The following is a 23734-nucleotide window of genomic DNA, read 5'->3' as shown; positions in this document are numbered from 1 at the left end:
GGAATGAGGAAAGGCTTCATAGAGATGATGGTGCTTTATATGAGTATGGAAGGAAGAGAGGGATTCTATGAGGTATAAATAATGAGGGAGTGAACTCCAGCATGGGGCACAGCCAGTACAAGGACATGGAAATAGGAGGTGGAGTGTGATGTGTGAGGAACAGAGATGCCAGTTTAGCTGGACCAGAGTACAAGAAGGGTAATGTATAATAAGACTAGAAAGGTAAGTTGGGGTCGGGATTCTTGCTGCCTGCAGGGGACAGAGAGATGCCATTCTCTTTTGCTCCCCCAACCTATCTTCTGACTTTGTCTGTCTGTAAGAATGGAGAAAAATGCTATTCCATCAGCTACCCGCAAAGGACCCTCACTTAAGCTGCCTAATATCCTGAAAGGATACTACCCTTTTGATTAACAAACTCTCATTGGATCATGCCCCTCTCATCCCAGAGATCTTGAACCACCCCCTCCAGCTATCATTATACAAACCCCTTCAACTTCTCCATTCCTCACTATGTACTCCTGTATTCCTGTCCCCTCAACTGCGCCTCCCCACTCCCCACAACATTGTATTATAAAGTTACCCATCCCTTTCACTGTGCTCTCTGCAATACATGCTCCATAGGTAACAAACTTTCTTTCATCTTAATTTTGTTCCCCTTTTCACTTCTTTCATCTTCTGGATCTCGCTGAGACCTATCTCTCTGCTAAGGGAGTCTCACTGAGAGTCTCCTTGGCTATCCTTTCCAGCACTGGTTGTACTTCTACATATTCACCCCAAGTCACTGGTAAAGGTGGGGGAATCTTAATAGTCCTTGCTTCCCACTAACATTTCCAGGTTCTTCCTCTACCTCCATCACTCTACCATAGAGTGGGAAGGGGAGCTGACTCTTTTCTGCCATATTCTTGCCTAGAAATACCAGTCTCTAAAACCCCAGCTGTAGATCCCAGGAGTGGCTTTCTGGTATTGCTGTTGTTTAGTCATTTTTCAGTCATATCTGACTCTTCATGACTTCATTTGGGGTTTTCTTGGCAAAGATACTGGAATGGTTTGCCATTTCCTTCTCCAGGTCATTTTACAGATGAGGAAACTGAGCCAAACAGGGTTAAGTGACTTGCCAAGGGTTACATAGCTAGTAATGTCTGAATCTGGATTTGAACTCAGGTCTTCTTCTTCTTTTTTTTTATTAAGGCAATTGGGGTTAAGTGACTTGCCCAGGGTCACACAGCTAGTAAGTATCAAGTGTTTGATCTGAGGCCGGATTTGAACTCAGGTCCTCCTGACTTCAGGGCTGGTGCTGTATCCACCTGCACCACCTAGCTGCCCCAGAACTCAGGTCTTCTTGACTCGAGAGCTGGTACTCTATCCACTGTACCACCTGACTGGCCTTCTGATATGCATCCTCCACCCCCAAATATAAAATTTACTGTTTTTTTATTCTGGCACATTCCTTCTATTCCTTTGGGTCAGGAAGGCACCTCTACCTTCCAGATCCCTTTAAAAAAATAAAAGTCCCTCTAGGAAAAATCATACTTTAAGCTATAGCTAACATCAGAGTAACTTCTTAACACCCACTAGCCTGCTTGCTGTGCCTCACACACAGCATTCCATTTTTCATCTCCATGCCCAAAATGAAGTCCCCTCTCACCTCAGCCTCTTGGAATCCCTAGTTTCCCTCAAGATTTCCCTCTAGTGCTACCTCTGCAGGAGGCATCTCTTCCCCCACCCCCACCTGTAAATGTCTTCCCATCTAAGTCGGGTCTGCTTTTTTGAGTCATACTCGTAAAATATGTACATGCTTATCTCTCTTACTAGAATTCAAATATTTTGAGTTCAGGGATTGACTTTCATTCTTGTTTTTGTATCCCCAGTGTTCAGTGCACACAGTGTCTGGCACATAGTAGACTTATTTGATTAATTATCAGGGATAAACTGAAAACCATAAAACTTGAAGAGGAAAAAAGATAGGCTTCTGACAGACTAAAGAGAGCATTTGAGGAAGGAAAGGAGAAATGGTATGAACCTATTTTATAATTTTCCTGTATTTCCTAGATATTTCCAATTTTCCATGATGGCCTAGCCATTGTGTCACAAAATGAATTATGACATTGTTGCAGAAGCAGGGGTAAAGTTAGGCAATAGAGGTAGTCTTTTAGAGTGCAACACACAGTGAGGGCAAAGTGATAGCTTTCTCTTGACAAAAGGAATGCCAGAGTGGTACAGGGGGAGGAGTGCTGGCATTGGAGTCAAAGAACCTGGGTTCAAATCTTATCTACGTTACTTACTACTTGTTTGATTTCACGCAAGTTATTTCACCTTTCTATGTTTTATTTTTCATGGAGACAATTCATAGGTTCACTTTGAGAACTGATTGTTAAATTTTCACCATGAGCATTTATACATCCCAAATCAGCAAATGCTACAAATCTGGGCTTCATTGTTTTGTTGATTGTCTAGAATTAAGGAAGTAAGGGGGTTGGGGGGAGAGGAAAATGTTAATAATATAAATTAAACTTAAGAATATATCATGTATGCACTTCCTTCCTTGCCTCCTCCTCCATCTGATTGAACATTTACTAGCATACCACTGTCCAAGGTCCTTTCCAGTTCAAAATCAATAGTTTTATGAAAAAGAAGAATTAAGAAGAGATAGCCAATACTCATAGCTAACTCAAGTCTATGTAGTAAAGATGACAATACTACTGAAATTAATTTATAGAGGGTCATTGGATTATTTCTTAGAAATAGTGAGAACACAATTTCCACAGATGATTATGTAAGAATATCAAAGGGAATTGTGAAAAGAGGAAGAAGCAAACTTGGACTCCTGCATCTTGAAATAAAACAGTAATTATCAAAACTATCTGGTATTGGAATTAAAAATAGATCAGTGGAACAGAATATATAATTTAGCATGTGAACCAAAGGCTAGTAGTGGAGAAATCAAAAACATTAGAGAAGGGCCTTATTATTCAATTAAAACTTGGGAAAATTAAGTAGAAGGATGGTAAAAAAATAAGATTAACTCTCACATCATATGTTACAATAAGTTCCAAGTAGATCAATGATGCAAATATTTTAAAATCTTTTTTTAAATAAAAGAAAATGGAATGATATATTTATTGAATTTGGGGAGAGAAATAAAATTTGATCTTCTGAACAAATGGAAGAAATTATAAAAAGCAAAATAGATTGCTCTAATTACATAAAAATAACATGCATTTCAAAAATCAATGAAGCCAAACTTAAAAGAAGAAAATAGATGAGGAAAAATATTTTCCATGAATTTGCCTGGTACAAATCTGATATGAAATTGATAAGAAGTATATATAAATTTATTAGAGTAAGAACAATTCCTCCAATGGATAAATGGTTAAAGGATTTGACCAATAGGCAGTTTTGAAAAAAAAATTGTCAAGGACCATCTAAAAATAATTCAAACTCTGTAATAATCACAGAAAATAAGAGTTCAAACAACTCTCAGTTACCAGCTTCCCCCCCTCTCCACAAATAAATTGGCCAGGATCAATGGATCATAGACTTCAAAGCTGGAAATAACATTAGAGGTCATCTAATTTAACACCCTCATTTTACAGGTGAGGAAATCAAGTTTGTAAAAGTGGAGCACAAAGTTTCAGGAATGAAGGCAGAACATCAGGGAAGAAACCTCCTCCGGTTACCACATGTCTACAAAAGCAATAAAAGAGCAACAAAAAAAAATGTTTAAAATAACCTTCCCAAGACTTCGCAGCTAAAATACAGTAGAGACAGGATTTGAATCCAGGTCTTCTAATGCCAAAGTTAGTATCATTAATTAAAAGTGATAAAATTCAGTGATGGCAGGGCTGTGGAGAAGCAGGTACACTGTCATACTGCTGATAGAACTCTGTATTAATATAATATTTTTGGAAAAAATAAACTAAGGCAAAAGTTCTTAATTTGGGGTTTATGAACTTTAAAAAACTCTTAATTGCATTTCAATAGAATTACTTTCATTTGTAATTTTATGTACTTTATCTTATGCATTTAAAAATATCATTCTGAGAAGGGGTCCATAGGCTTCACCAGACTACCAGAGATCTATGTCAAAAGTCAAGAACCCCTGTATTGTGTTCTAAAATTGTTTATACCTTTTAATTCAGTGATGAATAATATAGGATTATGTTAGGATTATCCTACAAGCGTGGGCAGGGGGAGGGAGGGATACCAATCTCTACAAAAATATTCATAGCAGCTTTATTTTTAATAGCAAAAGACTAGGAGGAATCCAGATATACAAGGACTGGGGAATGAATGGCTGAACAAATTGTAGTAAATGATGAGAATGGGAATATTAATGCACCATGAGAAATAAGTGACAGATATGAAGGCTACAAAGAAATTTGTGAAGACCTATGTGATGGGAGGGAATGTGAAGAGAACAGAATCAGAAGAAACACACCAAGGACTGTGTAAATGACAATAATCACAACCACGACAATAATAATAATAATGATTGAACATAGCAATGAGAAGAATGAAATAATGATAATAATAAGTAACAAAAAAAATAGAAAAAAATGATCCGGAGACATGAAAGCAATCTTTGTCATTATTGTGTTAAAATTAATATCTACTTACAATAAGTAAATAATTTTGAGTTTATTTATTTAATTTTGTTCATTTAAATGTTTTTGTAAATGGTTAGGGATAGGGTCTAGAGCTGTAACTTCAGTGATACTTCCAGATGAGGAAACTCCCTCTCCAGATATAGGTCTATACCTATTCTTTAATTTATAGACTTAGTTTTTACAGACTAAGCTTAAAATTCTAAATTCTTAAAATAAAATAAAATTTTCTTTTAAAAATAAATCCCCAAATCAATAAAATGAAGGTGATCTCTAAGCTCCCTTTCTGGTTTTGATTTTAATCATATAATCTTTATATTTTCCCTACTACTCAGCTCAGTAGGAGCTTAATAAATGTTTGCCAGACTAAATGGAAACTCAAGAATAGGAAGAAGTTTTCAGGGTTGAGCCTGTACAAAAAGCAAGGAAGGAAGATGGGTAAATCTGACAGCTGAAAACTCCATGGAAATGGATGTGTTAAGTGAAATGCAGGATATTTAGGAATCCTGGAGATCACGGATCTGGAGGCTAAGGAAAAGAGATGTTCATTTTAAGTGAGAAATACACACACAAGCTCCATCATTGATTCTTCATGCAGCCATGTTGCTTACACAGCAACAAAGTCTTCTTGGGCGTGTGTGGGAACTCTGGGAAGAGGATGGGCTGTAACTTGAGAACTGGTGTTCCCTCATCTGAAAGTGTCTGCTTTCCTCAACATGTGGTCCTGGATGGAATGTGGGCTGCTCTTCAATTCTGAAGCTCCGGAAATGTTTCAGCTGCAGAAATCCATCATCAACTTGTCAAAGCTTATAGAGAAAATGTTTTAGTTGATGAAGTTTATAAAAGTGGAGAACAAAGTTTGAGGAATGAAGGCAGAACATCAGGGAGGAAACTTCCTCTGGCTACCACATGTCTAGAAAAGCAGACATTTTAAACCAAGGATATATGAAGTCACAGTTGCAGCCAATCTATTATCATTAGCGTCATTGTTATTATTACTATTTTACTAATGCCTTCTGTTTTTATATCACAATTATCCATCCCTGGTATATAGCCCATTCTCCCTCCTTTATGCTCCCTAATCATACACACAGCAAGCCTTTATTTTCAATAATGAAAAACAGTTAAACAAAAAGGAATTGCTACAACAGCTATATTGAGTGATACACGCAGCTTTCTACATCCATGGTCCCCACCTCTCTAACAAAAGGAGGGTGGCAAATTTCCTCAGCTTCTCTAGGGCCACAAATGGGCATTGTAATTATAGCATGCAGAATCAAGCTTCATTTTTGGTATTTATTTCATTTACATGATTGTAGTTATATATTATTTTCCTGGTTCTGTTTACTTTGTTCTGCATGAATTTGTACCATTTTTTTCTTGGAATTCCTTAAGTTTGCCATTTTTTCCTGAGCAATAATATTTCATTATGGTCATGTACCATAATTTTTTCAATGATCTCAATCAATCAATCCACAAGCAGTTATCAAGGGCCTACTATATGTCAGGCACTTGAAGATACAATTTCAGAAAATGAGACAATCCCTGTTCATAAAGAGCTTACATTCTAATGGGATAGAAAACAACATAGATATATATGAAAAACACAAGTAGAATAACACAAATAAATATAAGGTAGTTAAATGCAAGATAGGGAGGGAAGACCAGAAGCACACAGAAGGATCATAAAAGACTTAATTTAGTTTGTGGTTCTTGAACTGAGTCTTAAAGGAAGAAAAGAGGAAGGGGTGCTTTTCAGGTATGGGAAGATAGGCTATGAAAAGGCATAGATTTGGGAGAGGGAGGGTCATGTGTGAGCAATAGCAAGAAAGCCAATCTGGTTAGATCTTAGAGTTTGTGAAGGAGATTAATGTATAATAAGACTGGAAAGATAGGTTGGGGTCAGATTGGGAAGGGCTTTAAAAGATAAACAGAGGAATTTATCAGCAGCACAAATTCATCTGCTACTTCTGTGCAGATGACTTATAGGTCTATCATTCTAGCCTCATTCTCTCTCCACTCTCACATTACCAGTTGTCTATTGTACATCTTCAATTAGATGTCCCTTTGGCATTTCAAATTCATTATGTCCAAAATGAATTTCATTGCATTTCTCCCCCAAACTCTCCCCTTTTCTTGACTTCGCTATTTTTGTGGAAAGCATCACCCTCTACTCATTGAGATTCACACCCCTTGCAGTCAAGGTCATATTCCAAAAGCACAGGCCTGCCATATTACCCTACCCGCTCAAGAAGCCTTAGTGTCTCCTCGTTGCTTTTAGGATTAAATACAATTTTCTCCACAAAGCCCTTTCCTATCTGGCCCCAGCCTACCTGTCAGACCTGTTGCAGCACATAATTCTCCACCCCATAGCTTGTGGTCCAAGCAAAGTGACCTAATTGCTGTTCTTCACACAAGTCATTCCATCTCCCATCTGTGTGTCTTAGTGAAGATTATTCCTCATACCTGGAATGCATTGCCTCCTAACCACCACCTCTGAGATTCCCCAGTCTCCTTCCAGACTCAGCTCACGGACCACTTCCTACATGAATCTTTCCTAGGGGCTCCCTCTTGCCTCTAGCATCAAATACAAATTGCTCTGTCTGACCCTTCACAATTGGACTTCAGTTCATGTTTTCCAGAATTACTGCACATCAATCACTTTCATGCACTTTACTTCAACCAGCCTGGCCTACTTGTACCTCACCATCTTTGTGCCTTTGCATAGACTACCCAGGTGCATGGAATGCTCTCTCCCCTCACCTTTGCCTCATAAAATCCCTAGCTTCCTTCAAAGTACAGCTCTAGTATCATCTCTACTGGAAGCTTCCAGTTCCTTTGGGAATATTTTGTATTTAATTTCCAACTTGTATTTTTCTTTTTTAAAATTTATTTTGCAAATAAATAAAACAAGTATTTCTATAGCATAGTACAATAAAAAAGATGATTGCACGTGAAACCGCAAATCTGCTATGCACAACTTCTTTACTGTTTCTCCCAAATAGAATATAAGCTCCTTGAGATCGGGCCCTTTTTTGTTTGTTTGTTTGTTTGTTTTTGTTTTTTTATCTCAAGCACCTGGTACACAAATGCAAATTCACAAATGGATCAGTGATCTCCCAGATTTAGGAGTTCTCTCTAATGATGGGTATCATAACCCATCTAGGCCTACTTGCCCCGCATGAGGCTTATTCATATTGTCCCATAATTTTCCCACGGGGAGCCTGCCTGACCTGCTGCAGGTCCTCCTTGCTTTCTCCTGGCTTTGTAATGGGAGAGCACTTTGCATTTTCAGCTGTCATCACTCATGCTCACCGTGTTGCTAACCCTGTCTTCTCTTCCTATCACGGAATTCCTTGATGATAACTTACTCTTGCTCTTCTTTGGAGTTCCTCATTCATTATATGCTGCTCATACCCACAATACCCTCTGTGTGATACTCATTTTTGAATGAATGGCACATAGTAGGTGGTTAATAGATTCTTGAAGTGGATTGTCAAATAGTTCTGAAAAAATCTTAAGGCAATTTTGTTGTTGTTGTTCTTCAGTTGTTTCAGTTGTGTCCAACTCTTCATGATCCCATTTGGGATTTTATTGGCAAAGATACTGGAGTGGTTTTGCCATTTCCTTCTCCAGCTCATTTTACAGATGAGCCAACTGAGGCAAACAGGGTTAAGTGACTTCCCCCAGTGTCTGAGGCCGGATTTGAACTCAGGAAGATGGGTCTCCCTGTCTCCATGCTCAGCACTCTAGCCACTGCACCACTACACCTAGCTGCTCAATGCAATTTTAGGCTGTATTAATAGAAAAATGGTATCCAGATTGCTAAGGGGCACTTAAGAAATGACAAATAAAAAATGTGAAGTATACAAAGAAATATGGGAAGACCTCTATGAATGAAATCTTACTACATTTTACACTGATCAGACCACACATATATGGAATATTGTAGTTCTATATGCATGTATATCTACATACTACATATTCTATATGTATATCTACATATTTTTATAGGCATATTTATTAACTAGATTTCATCCAGAGGCAGCTAGGTAGCACCAGAGTGCACAGAGCATGGATCTGGAGTCAAGAAGACCTGAATTCAAATCCAGTTTCAGACACTTACTAGCTATGTGACCCTGAGGTTAATTGATTTCAATTATCCTCTCTCTACTTCAGTTTCTTTAACAGTAAACTAGAGATAATAATAGCATGGACCTAACAGGTAGGAAAAAAAAATGTGATAGTATTTGTAAAGCAATATTATTTAGAGGAAATATTGAGAAGGAGCCTGGAAAGTGTGTCGCTTGAGAAATATTTGAAGGACTTGGAGATGTTTAACCTGGAAAAAAAAAGTTTGACTGGAGAGCAGGGAGACTGGAGGACATGATAAATATTTTGAAGGGTTATCATACAGAAGAGAGAATAGATACTCTATCTTGCTCCAGAGGATAGAACTAAGGAGCCATGGGTAGAAATGATAAGGAAATGAATTTTAGTGCAATATTAGGTAGACTTTTGCAAATTATACTTGTCTAGAAATGGTTGTCTTGCCAGTGATCATGGGATCCTACATTTTGAATTGGAAGCAGAAGTATGCTGGTAAATGTTTAACAACTGGTTCTCTGAAAAAAAAAAATATACATGACATTCTTTTAAGTTTAATCTCCATCATAAACATTTTCTCTATCACCTTTTTCAGTCTAGGCAATCAACAAAATAAGAAATCAAGCATTGATTTGTAGTATATACTGATTTTTGATGTATAAATGCTCACACTGAAAATTTAACACTTAGCTCTCATGCGGCATGAGCTGACTCCAATACACCTCTAACTGGAAGGGATTTTAGAGGAATCTCATCCAACCCCCTCATTTTAAGGATGAAGAAACTGAGTCCCAGAGAGTTTAAGAGACTTGCCTAAATTCACACAGTAGAAGGCAGAGCTGGGATTTGACCTCAGATCCTCTGGCTTAGCCAATCTCATACTCTTTCCACAGCACCATACAGCCATCAGATAAGAGAGCAAGGGTTCAAATAAAGGCTGCTGAGGCATTTTTGCTTAGGTTAAGCGATTGGCTGACATGATGTCTAAGGTCCCTTTCAACCTGGAGGTGTCTGGTGTCTACAGATGAAATACAGCAATATGTCTATTGAGGGCAGGAAAAAAGTTGATCCTAAGAGAAAGAGATGCCTTCTCAGCAGTTCACTTTGTTTGGCCCCTTTGACATTTAATGCATTTTTTTTTTAAGGAACACTAGATAAGGACTCAAAATGCAAATGCATTCAGAGAGTTCAGGATGATTTGAATGGAACACAAGAGAGTTTTATATATTTTTGGATTTGTATGCCTTGCACACATCTTTTTTCCTAATTAAAAAAAAAACTGTTAAAATAAATGAGATAATGCATGTGAAGTGCTTCCTGAGAACAAGGCTTGACATATATTATTAAAACTGTATCTCAAAGAGTGAAGTAAGTAGAACCAGGAGAACAATTTACACAGCAAATATGACAATGTAAGGGGAACACCAGTGAAACACCTCAGAACTCGGACCACTTTTGATTCCATAAAACTAATGGTATGTGACATGTCTCCCTTGTCTCTGCAGAAAGATGGTGGACAACAGCTGGGAAGGGAGTCATATGTTGACACACATTGCTGATATGTTGGCTTGCTTTGCTTGGCAGTACTTTTTATTACAAGATGAGGAGAGAGGGAAGGGAGTAGTTGGGGAGAAGCAGTGATGTGAGAAGTCCTGTTGTTTGTAGCATCTTTTATATCTGCCCCTTTCTCTCCTCTCCTACTGCTACCATCCTGGTACAGGCCCTCATCACCTCATACCTGCACTATTACAAAAACCTCCTCATGGATATCCCTATCTCAGGTTCATTCCACATCCTCTGCTCGGTTGTCAGACTAATCTTCCTAAAGCACAGGTCTGCCCATAAATACCACCCCTATTCAGTATACTCCAGTGGCTCTCTGTCTCCTCCAGGATCAAATATAAACCTCTGGTTAGTTTTTAAAACCCTTCATAACCTGCCTCATTTTACCTTTTTGGGCTTCTCATACCTTACTCCCCTTCATGTACTCTTCAATCCATTGACATTGGCTTTTTTTGCTGTTCCTTGCATGCAGGACACTCCATTTCCTGACTCGGGCTGTCCCTATGCCTGGAACACTCTCCTCCGCATCATCTTTACCTCCTGGCTTACTTTAAGTCTCAGCTAAAGTCTAACCTTCTGCCAGAAGTCTTTCCTAGTTCTCTTTAATCTTTGTGACTTTCCTCTGAGATTGCCCCCACTTTATCCTGTGTGTATCTTGTTCACACATGATTGTTTGCATATTATCTCCCCCAGTAGACTGTGAGCTCCTTCTGTTTTTTGTTGGTTTGTTTGTTTTGCCTTTCTTTCTATCCCTAGTGTATAGCACATTATCGTGCCTTAGTAGTTGTATAATAAATGCAGGCTGACAGAAAATAAAAAGCATTAATAAGGTACTTGTTTGAAATAAGAAAAAAGAAAGAAGAAAAGAAAGAAAGACCGAGGAAAGATAGGAGAGAAAGAAAAGGAAGGAAGAGAAAAGAGAAGAGAGGAGAGAAAGAAAAGTGACATCTTACAGGGAATCTTCCTAAGGCTTACAGAACCTGCTAAAGATGTCTAGTTAATATTCATTGCATCCAAGAAGATGTAAACCACATGAGAACCATAATGAATTGTTTCTCCCATCATCCTTTACCATCAACAGACCCTGAACTAGTAATGTTGACACAAGTCTAGTGCCATAAAATGTACCAGAAACAACAAAAAAAGGCACCCACAAACTAGCCTTCAAAGACAAATTCAATTGAGCTAGGGCCCTTCAGACTGCCAGGATGCTGTAGGGGTGGATTCTGCTCTATGAGGGAGCAGGGTTGGGCTGGGCCACGGCTGAACTCATCTGACATGTAGTCGCCTAAAAAAGATAGCTTACTATTTCAAAACTTCATATTCCAACTAGTTAACCTTGCTGAGTAGGTGTTAAATTCAGTTACTTCTACTTTTTGAAAGGGTACAAGGCTGATAGCACTGTCTAGATTGCAGCAGCCAGGGGCATAGCCCCATTCACTCCACCCTAGTTATGGCTCTGACAGGTAAGAAAAAATATTTTCCATATCTTGAAAAGATTTTTTGCCTTTATATGATTCCCTCTACCTCTTGGTATGTGAACATGGCCTCTGATCACAAGCTTTGTTCATTCTTATTCTTCCAATAAAACTATATCCATAGTACAACTATACTCTAGTTTATTAGGGCGTCACTACTGAATTTCCTTTGGGTATTACTACAAGGCAGTTTTGTAGGTCAAAGAATAGGCAAGCAAAGTCAATCAATCATTCTCTTTCTTTAAGAACTTAAGCAGTTTGCCAATATCTTAAGTACCAGAACACCCTTGATGAATATTAAGTGCCAAGGCTCTGGGAAAGAATGCAGCCTAGGTCAAAAATCCATGGGACATGGTGTTCAAAGGTAGTGGGAATCATTTTCAGCTGGCAAGGTCAAGCATTCTCACATGCAAATGAATGGAAGTGTCTGCCCAAATTGCCTAACAAAATATTGTTTTACCAGTGGTCCATCCATCAATAAGCATTGATTAATTTCTTTGTGCCCAACATTGTCCTAAGTGGCAGGGATACAAACAAAAACAATAACATGATCCTTGCATTTAAGTAGGTTAAATTCTCATTAGATAAATATTTATGTAGAAGATATATACAGGTTAGATGGAAGGTAATCTTAGAGGGAAATAAATGGGGAGGGGGGAATCTGGGGAGAGATAATACAATTATTGTATCTTGTACAATTAATTTTGTAAATAACTCATGTAAAAATCAAGAACAAAGAGTAGGAAGATATCATAAGATTAATAGGAATGAAATTAAAGGGCAGATTGACTTCAGCAGTGAATATTGACTCTGGTGGCTGAACCATGTCCAGAGGCAACCCACAAAAGGTTATAATGTGTGTTCCTTCCTCATCTGCTCCACTCTTCCATTTTTTTTTTAGTCTACCCTTGTGATTTCATCAGTGTAGGGAACCTATTCCTTGGTGTGAAAATACTCTCTACTACGTATAGTGAAAAACCATCTATAATTTACATTAACAGAGAATGGTCTACTGGCACTGAAAAATCAAGGGATTTACAAGTGTTCAAATGCTAAAATCTGCCAGAGATAGAACCCGAGTTCAGGTCTTCCTGACACTAAGACTCAGAATATACTGCCCCTCTCTATTTCTTAAATAGGCAAAATCCAGTTATTTCGAACATTCTAGGCAGCATTGAAGTAGAAAACAAAGGTGAAACAAAGTCTCCTCAAGAAAACATACAGCCTGAGGGAATGAGTAAAAGGAGGAGGTTTTGCCTTGGGGATATTTGCAAGGTGTAGTTTATTAAGGGCTGTGGATGACTGCTAGAACTTCATTTCCTATTTAGACAGTGAAGACACTGCCTTCTCCCAGGGCTGGCTTGCCGAGGCCTTGCTCACCCTTAGTACTCTGGGTACTCCCAAAGTGCATGGCTCATGTACCTAATGTGCATTAAAAATAACAACATTTATAAAAACTCAATCAACAAACCTTTATGAAACCCGCCCTTTTTTTTCTAGGCTAAAAATCTCCAGTGTGTACAAATATACCTCATTTGTCTCATTTTCCAGGAACCTCCCTAACTCTTCCTCTAGATGAAATCTAGTTTGTTCCCATACTCTAACCAGAGTAGATAAGAAAATGATTCACTCATTCATTGAGGTCTTCTCATTTTTTTTCCTATTCTTTATATTTGTCATTTCTTATACTATCATCCATTAATCTGGGTATGATCTTTCTAAAATCGTTCTAAGTGCTGAGTATACAAAATCGAAAGTGAATCAGCTTCTGTACTGAAGGAGCTTACATTCTATTGGTGGAGACAGCATATGTCCTTGTACATTGAGGAGGTCAAGGGCACACTGCACCCCCTCCCCAATGTCCCCACCCTGCAATCTGGAAAATCCCCGTAAAATGTTTTGGCCCTCCCTTCATACCAGAGAAGAAGTCTGAATTTTTTCTTTTGCTTTTATGGGGTGTTGACAGTACCTTATTGTAAAATTTGGGTTAAGTTTTTAGTCATAGGACACATGTAGGTCAATGTCAGGTAAAAATACTGTATGAAAAAGAACTTCTCCTGTGTCGTCTGCTGGCCTTTGCATGTCATCTGTGGATTCCACAAAACTCCTCCAAAATTCCCATTTAATTTATGCTGATCAGTGACATATCAAAACCACAATGGGGAAAGTCTTGATGTGGAAAGGATAAGTGTATCTATGTTTAGAAAAGTCAAGGTCATCCACTGCATCCTGGGCCATCACCAGGATGTCTAGTCTTGTCTTGCCATTGGACTTTGATGACTCTGGAGGAGAGAGTGAGGTTGATAATGTTGTGGGGCTCTGCATCACTTAAGGACAGGTAGGTGGCACAGTAGATAGAGTGCCAGGTCCAGAGTCAGGAAGACCTGAGTTCAAATCTGGTCTCAGAAACTTACTAGCTGTGTGACTCTATGTAAGTCACTTGACCATCTTTGCCTCAGTTTCCTCATGTGTAAAATGAGCTCGAGAAGGAAATGGTAAACCACTACAGTGTCTGCCAAGAAAACCCTAAATGGGGTCACGAAGAGTCAGACATGACTAAAATGACTAAACAATTATGAGCCTCACTTAAATACAATTCATTAGAAAGTCAAGATATCATCCTCAGTGATGCCATTGGTCCTCTTTGAGAATGATGGACAAACAACAACAAAAAAAAATACTAAAACACTACATCAATTTCAGTTATTATGAGTGCTGACTACAGTCCTGATGAGTAGATAGTAGAGCTACTAAACACTGCCCTTTGACAGTTATTTTCTATCTTCTTTGTATATATCTGGTAGGTGCTTATTTATTTACATATTATCTCTGCCATTAGAATGCAAGCTTCCTGAGGGCAGAGACCGATTTTGCTTTTTATTTGTATCCATACCACTTAGCACAGTATCTGGCATATAGTAAGTAAGCCATTAATTTTTTTTTAATTTAAAGGTTTTTAAATGACTATCAAATAGGATCATCCTTGTTGCTTTTTGTCTTTGTTCTTGTAATTGACACTTGGGGAGGTTAAGTTACTTGCTAAATGTATTATAATTAGTAAGTAGAGGAGCTGGCCTGACAGCCCTGGTCCTTGCACTCCAAATCCAAAGCTCTTTCCATGGCACTTCAGGAGTCCTGACTGTGCATTAACCTGGGAGTAATTCTGCCTGCAGAGATGCGACTGACTTAAGGGTGGGGAGACAAGTTGTAAAGGATGAAAGAGTAAGGCAAGAAATTCTGCCTTCTACTTTGGATATTCCAGTGGGATGAGCAGACTATGGTGAGAATTTCTGGTTTTTAATGATCTTATAAAATATCAACAGAAAATTACACATAAAGCCTTATCATTCCATAGAAATGGGGATGGAGAGTTGTCTGGAGAGTTGAATTGAGAAATCGTCAGGAGACTTATGATTAGATCCCTGTCATTTATGTTTATTGAGCACCTTTTAGTTGATCTTTCTAGGCACCAATAAAGGTAAATTAAATAGACATAGCTCATACCTTGGGGGAACCTACATGAAGTGGGGAGCAGCAAAACTGTGACATGATCAGACAAAAAGTATAGAACTTGACAAAGGCAAAAGGAGAACATAAAATGTGTGTGTGTGTGTGTACACATATGCTAATGTGAGATTTCTCACCTCTTTGTAACTCATTTAGTCCTTTGTAAGAAACACAGAGAAATTCAGAAAATTTCTAATGGATTCTAGGTGGATTGGACTCATAAATCTAAGACCTTGAAAGGATCTAAAAAGTCATATAGTTCAGTCCCTTATTTTACAGAGATCCTTGAAGGATACTTATTAACAGAAACAAGAAGTATTTCCTCCTTTAACTTTCTGGTTCACAGATCTAAGGTCAGATCCTTAAAACTTAAAGAGGGAATTGAATTCCTTCATGGATTCATTTGTGAATGGAAGAATTTCACTCCATCCTCAATTCTTTTCCTGTCCTGGGGAGAGGAAAAACTACAAGGATGAAGTTTTTTAAACAAAGTAATAAAATACAAAAGTGATTAGCTTTTAAATGCTAATCACAAAAGTGATGCCACCATGAGGCTAATTTAATACTGCACCTTGACCTTTGCAATGAATACCAACAGTATTTTGACGGCTTCTTCCTTCACCAAATCCTCTAAAACTTGGCACAAGTTCAAGAAAATAAAAATTTTCATCTACACAAAAGTCATGCCTTTAAGTCATCTATTTTTTTTAAATACCAGCTATTCCCCAGTTTTATGCACTCATACTTATACTTTGATAAATAATAATGGCTGTTTATACAGGACTTTAACTTTTGTAAAGCAATTCACATCATTTCATCTGAGCCTCACAACAACCCTTTGACGTAGGCACTATCATCTCCATTGTACATATGAGGAAACTGAGTTACAGAGGGATTTCGTGACTTACCCAAGGTCATAAAGATAGTAGGTATCTGAGGCAGGTTTCAAATAAGGTCTTCTGGCCTGCACATCAAGCACTCTATCCATTATACCATTCTCTCAAACCAGTAATCCAGCAATCAGAAAGTCAGTTGCAAGTTGTCTTGGTGGTGGGATAGTCAAACTGGTTGAGTCACAGAGGTTTCACTAGCCCTTCCTCTTCCTAGGCACCAGCAGGCTTTACCAGCTATAATAACACACCTTTTTATGACCCCCAACATTTCACAGGTACCTGGCTGCAAGTAGCCAGTAGGTACTGAGAGTACCTGTGAGTAGAGTTCTTTCCACCCAGCTAAGGCTTCTCAGAAATCAAACCCCTTTCTAGAATGACCAAAGGAGATTGAAGTTTATCAGAGGCCCCACAGATAGCTAGAATCAATGGGTCACTAGGGCTGACTGATAGGACACAGATAAGTGAGTAGAAGAGATATAGGTTTATAAATGCCATGGGATAATAGGTTCATAGATTTAGAGCTGGAAAGGATCTTTGAAATCATTTATTCCTTTATTTGACAGATGAAGAAACTGAGGCCCATACAGGTTGAGTAACTTGCTGAAGGTTCACATATTCAGTAAGTCAAAAAATATTTATTAAGCACTTACTGTGATATGTGCTTGAAATGCAAAGAAAGCTAATAGACAATCCCCAGCTTCAAGGGGCTCATAGTTGAGTGGGAAAAATAACATGCTATGATGACAATGGGAGACATGACATATTTAATATGCTATATTTGAACTATACATAAACAAACTACATACTGGATAAATTGGGTATAATAAACAGAGGGAAGGCACTAGTATTAAGGGAGGAATGGGCAAAGGCTTCCTGTGTCAGCCAAGATCGAATCAATCATATAAAAGATGAAAGTTGCCCTTTTGAAATTGATTGAAACTCTTCACTGTGCATGAAACACATCTGTTGTCTTAAAAAGACAACGATTAAGCCAATTACATTATTTTTTGGTCATTTTTGTCTCTGTATCTCCAGTACCCCTTTTGGCACTAGAGAAAAACTTAAAAAAAACCCAACACATTTGGGACAAACCCTACCAAAGGTACCTTCACAACTCATTAAGACAAATATAGTTGTTCCTGTGGAGGGATTCCCTGGGATCACAAGGTGTAATGGAAAATGTGATCCTGAGATGCAGCAAGACTGGAGGTGAGGAGGAACTTATCTGAGGTAGGACCAATATGGGAAATGGGCCAGCTGGGAATTTCTCTTTGTATTTTATAATTCTTGTTAATTAGGTTGCTAAGCTAATTTATTTCTATGTTACTGAAAAAAGTTTGTCTTCTCTATCGTATTTTTTTTTTGCAGATAGTGGACAGTGGGTATTGAGCATTGTATATGTTATCTGATTCAGTTGATCATAAGATCCATATATCTAGAACTCAGAAGGCATCTATCTACTCAAGCCCTCTCATCTTGCAGATGAGGAAACTGAGGCCCAAAGTTCAGATGGTCATTGAATGGTATAAGAAAGTTAAGGAACTTGTCCAAAGTTACAGTGTACATGTTTATATAGGGAATTCTTACTTCTTGAAACACTTTGCCACTTCTTCCTTCCTTCAGTGTGCCAAGTGCATGCAAGACAAGGTAAATGTTAAATCATAGACCATTAGAGGGCCTTAGAGCATTGAATCACAGAAACACAGAATATCAGTGTTGGAAGGGACTTCAGAGATCACCTACTTCAACTAATAAACATCAAAAGAATGATTTAGATTTAGGTCCTTTTACTCCAGAGCTAGTGTTCCTTCCATTAAGTCATTGCTGAATTTCTTTTCTTTCTCTTTTTTATTATTTGCTAGGGAAAGGAGAGCAGTGACCCAGCTGTTTAGAAAAATGAAAAGAAAATTTTAGGATTTTTTTTTAAAGAAAAAATTGAAAGGGATATCTGATGAATTCTGGTGCCCTGGTATAGAGCTCTGGTCACCCTACCCTTGTGGCTTTTCCAAGACTAGCACAGTGCCTTGCACAATGTAGGCATTTAATAAATACTTACGAATTAGGGATTAGAATTTCAGGGGAAAATCTGGTTTGATTTAGCTAATCAGCACCAAGGTGACAATAAGGGTAAATCTAATGGCATACCTTGGATTGGCTTATTAAGAAAGTCTTAAATTGATCCATTAGCAGATTTTCTTACCTTCTCTACCAACATATTTCCAGTTGATGTGGTTCAAGTCGCAGCTACCCATTCAAACACCTCCATGCTCGGCCTTTGGCCAGAGGCCAGCAGTCGACCTGGCTTTAGCATGGGATTTCAAAAACCTCTTGCTGTACAGTCACTGCTTTTATTTGATATGTTTATAATATGTTTCAGCTGTGCTGGGTATGAGCCAGCTGAGGATGAGGTCTCTGCTTCCTCATTTTTTCACTTGCAGCTTCTAAGAAGGTAGTATAGGTGAGAGGATCTCACAGAAAAAGCCCATGCTTGGTGTCTCACCCCTGGAGGAAGGCCTGGTCATGAAGGACTAAAATTTCCTTCTACAGTCAATCCAGAAAGGCTACTCAAAAGTGTTATTTTAAAATAGCTTACTCACATCAATCAATAAGCATTAAATGTTTTCTATATGTCAGGTAATGAGTATACACACATAAGACAGTCCCTTCCATCAGGCAATCAGAATTTTCCTATGTCCTTTGGATCTACTTACCAATGTCATCTTCACTGCCTTTCCTTCCAGACATCTCAACCCTGACTTCTCCCTACTTCAACTAGTTCAGAAAACGTCAACTCTTGTTTTTCTCATATAGATTTCCATGAAAATAAAAAAAAGAGATAATTTATCTTTCTAGAAAAATTCAGTGACTTTTTGGACAAATGTTTATTGATTTTTCCCCCCTTGTTGGCTATGCCCTTGACTCTACACACTTTGCCACTATTCCTCTGATAGAAGGTCTTCTCTCTTTCTCCCTCTCCCCCACCACTTAGACATAAAGGAGTGGTTAGCCATTTCTTTCTCTAGCTTATTTTATAGATGAGGAAACTGAGGCAACCAGGGTTAAGTGACTTTTCCAGGGTCACACAGCTAATAAATGTCTGAGGTCACATTTGAACTCAGTGCTGTATCCACTGTGCCACCTAGCTTCCCCTAGATATGAAGGACAGTCAATGAAATTTCATGAATGAGGAGATGGAGTGTCTTGTGTGAGGAAAAGCAAGGAGGCCAGTGTTGCTGGATTATGGAGTACCTGAAGGGTAAGGGTGGTAAGGGATAAGATGAGTGGAAAGTGAGGAAAGGGTTAGGTTATGAGGGGCTTTTATAAACCAAATGGGGGATTTTATATTTAACTCCAGAGGTAATAGGGAGTGACTAGAGTTTATTGAGTAGGGGTGAGGGGTGACATAGTCAGGTCTGAACTGACTATAATCAGGAAGATTACTTTGAAAGCTGAGCGGAGAATAGAGCAGAGTGGGGAGAGACTTGGGGCAGGCCAACCGACTAGCAGTTGCTATTGCAATAACGTAGGTATGTGGAGATGAGTGTCTGTACCAGTGGGGCTGGTGGCATCAGAAGACTCTTCCAGGTCCCTTGATTCCAAATCTAGCATTCTTTCATCTGTACCAAATTTCTTTCACAAACAAAGTTATATATGGGTTCTGATCTCCTATACTCCCAGTTGAACAACATGGGTCATTAATCTTGGTCTCACTAACTAAGCGATATGGCCTTGCTGCCCCAATGTGACATTACTGAGAGATTGGAATCACAACGGGTCATTGCCTGGTGTTTAGTTATTTCAGGGAAACTTGACTTTATCCTTTGTAAACTCTCTTTCTCTAGGTTAATGGACAAGAGAGATGTGTCACTTACAACCTGCATGGCATCAGACAAGTCACCCTCTTTGAATCTCAGTTATCTCATCTGTCCAATGAAGGGCCTGCGGTAAATGGCTTTGGAGGTCCCTTCCAGCTTTAAAGTTATGATTCTTTGATTAAATTGGAGGAGGAAAAACGAACAAATCAGTGAATTATAGACCTAGAGCACTCTTTGTACAGTCCCTAGTCAATCCAGTTTGACACAAGAATTGAAGAATTCCATAAACACAGATTTGACCATGCCACTCTCCTACTCAGTAAATTCCAGTGTTCCCCTGTTCTCTCTGGATTCAAACAGAAACATCTCTATTTAGCTCTGGAAGCCCTTTAGAACTCTATCCCAACCTATCTTTCCAGCTTCATTGCATATTTCTTTCCTTCCCCTACACGGCTATCCAACCCAATTGGCCTCTCCTTTCCTCTGTGTGTTTGTACATCCATCCTCAACCCCTACCTTGAATGCAGTCTGCCCTCACCTCATAAAATCCCTGTTTTTACCTCAAGATGCAGGTCAAGCAACATCTTCTACATGAAGCTTTTCCTATCCCACCTGCCCCAACTGCTAATGCCCTCCCTCCCAAAGGCATTGATCTACGTTGCATTTATTTTCTTTATGTTTATTTTATACTTAAAATATGCCCTTGTTGTTTCCCTCATTAGAAGATGAGATTCTTTGGATTAGGATTTGTTTCACTTACTGTATTTACGTCCCCTGAGTCATAGTGTCTGGCACATAGTAGGTACTTAATAAATGCCTAGGTAAGCTAGGTGGCATAGCGGAGAGATTCCTTGACTCGGAAACAGGAAGACCTAAGTTAAAATCCTCCCTTAGGTATTTAAAAGCTGTGTGAACCTTGGTAAGTCACTCAACCTCTCAGCCTCAGTTTCCTCATTTGTAAAATGGGGATAATAAAAGCACCCATTTCATAAGGTTGTTGTGAGGATCAAACAATATAATATATGTGAAAGTCACTCGCAAATCATAAAGCATCATAAAATTGCTATTATTTTAAAATTTGTTAATTAAGAATTTATTATTGTTAAATACTTGTTGATTTAGCATCTACTCTATGCGAGGCACGAGGCACTTTCAAGGGTAGTGGATGACAAACTTTCTCTTTTTTATGGAAGGTAGAGATAGTGTCTGATGAGTCCCATAGCCCTAATGCCAGTCTTGAAAACAGTTCTGTTAGGCCATGCCTCCTCTTGCTTATGTTACTGCCCTTGGGGTTGTCAGCTGAGTAGAGAACCTTGCACCTGTGCCAGACACAGCTGAGGTCAGGTCAGGAACAAAGCTGAGGAGGAAATATGGATAGCCTCTTGTAGTGCACACCTTATTCTACAAAGGCAAGCCACAATGAGTGCCCAGGTCTTTCATTAAGCTGACTGAATGGAGCTATCACTTCTTGAAATAACCACTCATTACCTGTGTGGATACCTACTGGATGGGCTGATGAAAGAGGCAGCTTAGTTCTCAGGCTCTCATTCTATGTGGTGGGGGAGGAGAGAGAAAAGAGGGAGGACCTTGGGCAGATCACTTAGCCACTGGGAAAGGAAGATGGATGACCTTAACACAGGCCAGGACTGGATGAATGCAGTGGTGAACTGTATTGGGTAGAGCTGAGTCAGGGTTCCAAGAAGAGGAATACGAACAACAGAGGAGCTCTGAACAACTACTTAAAGGGGCACAGTCTTACCATGGACAGTTTCATTCTTAACTAAATCATGATCTGCTCTCTAGGGAGAGTGATCTATCACACTATGTCAGCCCTAAAGGACAAGATGACTAGTGAGGGAAAGAGGTCAACATATGATATCTTGGTCTTTGGAACTGCTTTACCAAGTTAATGATCCTGTTATTGTTGGTTTAGAATATGAAAGGCAATGTGGCATCGCAGAAGAGAGCTGGCCTTGAAGCCGGAAAGACCTGGGTTCAAGTCAAGCTGCTGTCACAATGGCTGTGTGACTCAGGGCATTACTTAACCTCTCTGGGCTCTAGACAGGTCTCTTAAGTTGCAGAGAAGGTGTTGACTCACCTTGCTATGGAGAGTTTCTTTTATCCATGAGCTCTCAATATCAGGGAGATCACACATCTAGTCCTATCCCTATCTGAATGCAAAGCACAGGAGCACACGCATGTTTCTGGTTTTTAATTTTTTTCTTTTATTTTTTTCCAAATATCTTTAAAATTCTTCACAAACTACCTCCAACTTTTCTTTCCAGATTGGTTTCACATTGCTCTCCTTTATTCACCTTATGACCCAGACAAACTCGTTATTTGCTGTTCCAACCTTAATGTCTCTGTCCTTTCATATAGGTTGTCCCCCGTGACTGGAGTACACTTCCTCCTCAATATTGTCCTATGTTCCTTCAAGGCTAAGCTCAAATGCCACCACCTACAGGACATCTTTTCTGGTTCTCCCAAATGTTAGTGCCTTCCTTTCCAAAATTACTTTGTATTTCCTTATATGTGTATTTCCCCAAGTAGAACACAAGCCTTTTGAGGGCAGGAATTGTTTCATTTTTGCCTTTGTATCCTCAACACCTAGAACAGTGCTTGGCACCTAGAAGGTGCTTAACAAGTGCTTTTTGAATGAAAGAATGTATTTTTTTTGGTGTGTATTAGACTTTAGATGCCCAACCCTAACATTTTATAAATGAGAATGAGGGCCTGAGAATGACTTGCTCATAGTAACAGCTACTTAGTGGCACAGCAGTATTAGAACTAGGGGATTCTATGTACCTGTCCACAAAATGACTATTTCCAACAAACAATTTGGAAGGATATATAGAGTAAGATCTTAAAAATATTAGTGTGGTCCAGGAAAGACAATGTCCTGAAGCAGAGGCCAGAAGAGCAGTACACTCTATTCCTTCTCTAATTTTGGAAGGAGCATTAACAGTGTTGTGTTTCACTGATAATGCTAGTAGCCAACTCATTTTCTCTAATGTTTAAATTTTAAAAAGGGGGAAACTCTAGGGATGCAAAATAGAACATTTCCTCCTCTCACAATGTGCACAGTGGTCATATGAGCCTGGCATAAGGTTTCTGAGGAGTTCTGGAATTTAATTGTTATTCTTGAATCTGGCAAAACTTACTGAACCAAGGAGAACCAAAAAGAACTGGAGGTCCAAAAGGATTCTGACAGGCCAGAATAATGGGCTAAAATTTTTTTCTTTTTGGTTTGGCAATGGGGTTAAGTGACTTGCCTAGAGTCACACAGCTAGTAAGTGTTAGGTGTCTGAGGCTGCATTTGAACTCAGGTCCTCCTGAATCCAGGACCAGTGCTCTATCCATTGCACCACCTAGCTGTTCCCAGGTTAAATTTTTAAAAGATGAAATTTACTAGAGCTAAACATAAAATTCTGCCTTTGGATTAAAAATCAATTTGACAAAGTTCATGTTTAAAAAAAAATACCTTGGAGGTTTTAAGGGAGTCATTGAGTCAACAATGCAGCAACAGACCATTCCCCCACCAGACCACTGCGTAATTATAATACATTTTATTTCTGTGTCAAACTTAACATGCTGAAGGTTTGAAGTACTTGGAGAGTGTTAGATTCTAAGTTCTTAGAAGTCAAATCTTAGCAACAGCAAGCTAGAGAACATTAGGTATTTTACTCAAACCATAGATTGATAGCAAACTGGAGTAACATCTTTATGGGGTACCAATAGTGCTCTGTAATGTAAAGCTTTTTTTTTTT

At 38.8% G+C, this 23734-nt stretch overlaps 1 protein-coding gene across 1 annotated transcript in view; it reads right to left on the bottom strand.

Moving 5' to 3' along the window:
• PCSK5 (proprotein convertase subtilisin/kexin type 5) overlaps positions 1 to 23734 on the bottom strand; it is a 608686-nt gene that overhangs the window by 156019 nt on the left and 428933 nt on the right. The window contains 3 exon segments of the mRNA XM_027875021.1: positions 3758 to 3783; positions 16515 to 16516; positions 17100 to 17122. Coding sequence (XP_027730822.1) covers positions 3758 to 3783; positions 16515 to 16516; positions 17100 to 17122 — 51 coding nt within the window.

This window comes from Vombatus ursinus, unplaced genomic scaffold (genome assembly GCF_900497805.2).
Source record: "Vombatus ursinus unplaced genomic scaffold, bare-nosed wombat genome assembly UNPS02014807.1, whole genome shotgun sequence".
NCBI lineage: Eukaryota > Metazoa > Chordata > Mammalia > Diprotodontia > Vombatidae > Vombatus > Vombatus ursinus.
This window is presented reverse-complemented; position numbering and strand designations above follow the sequence as displayed.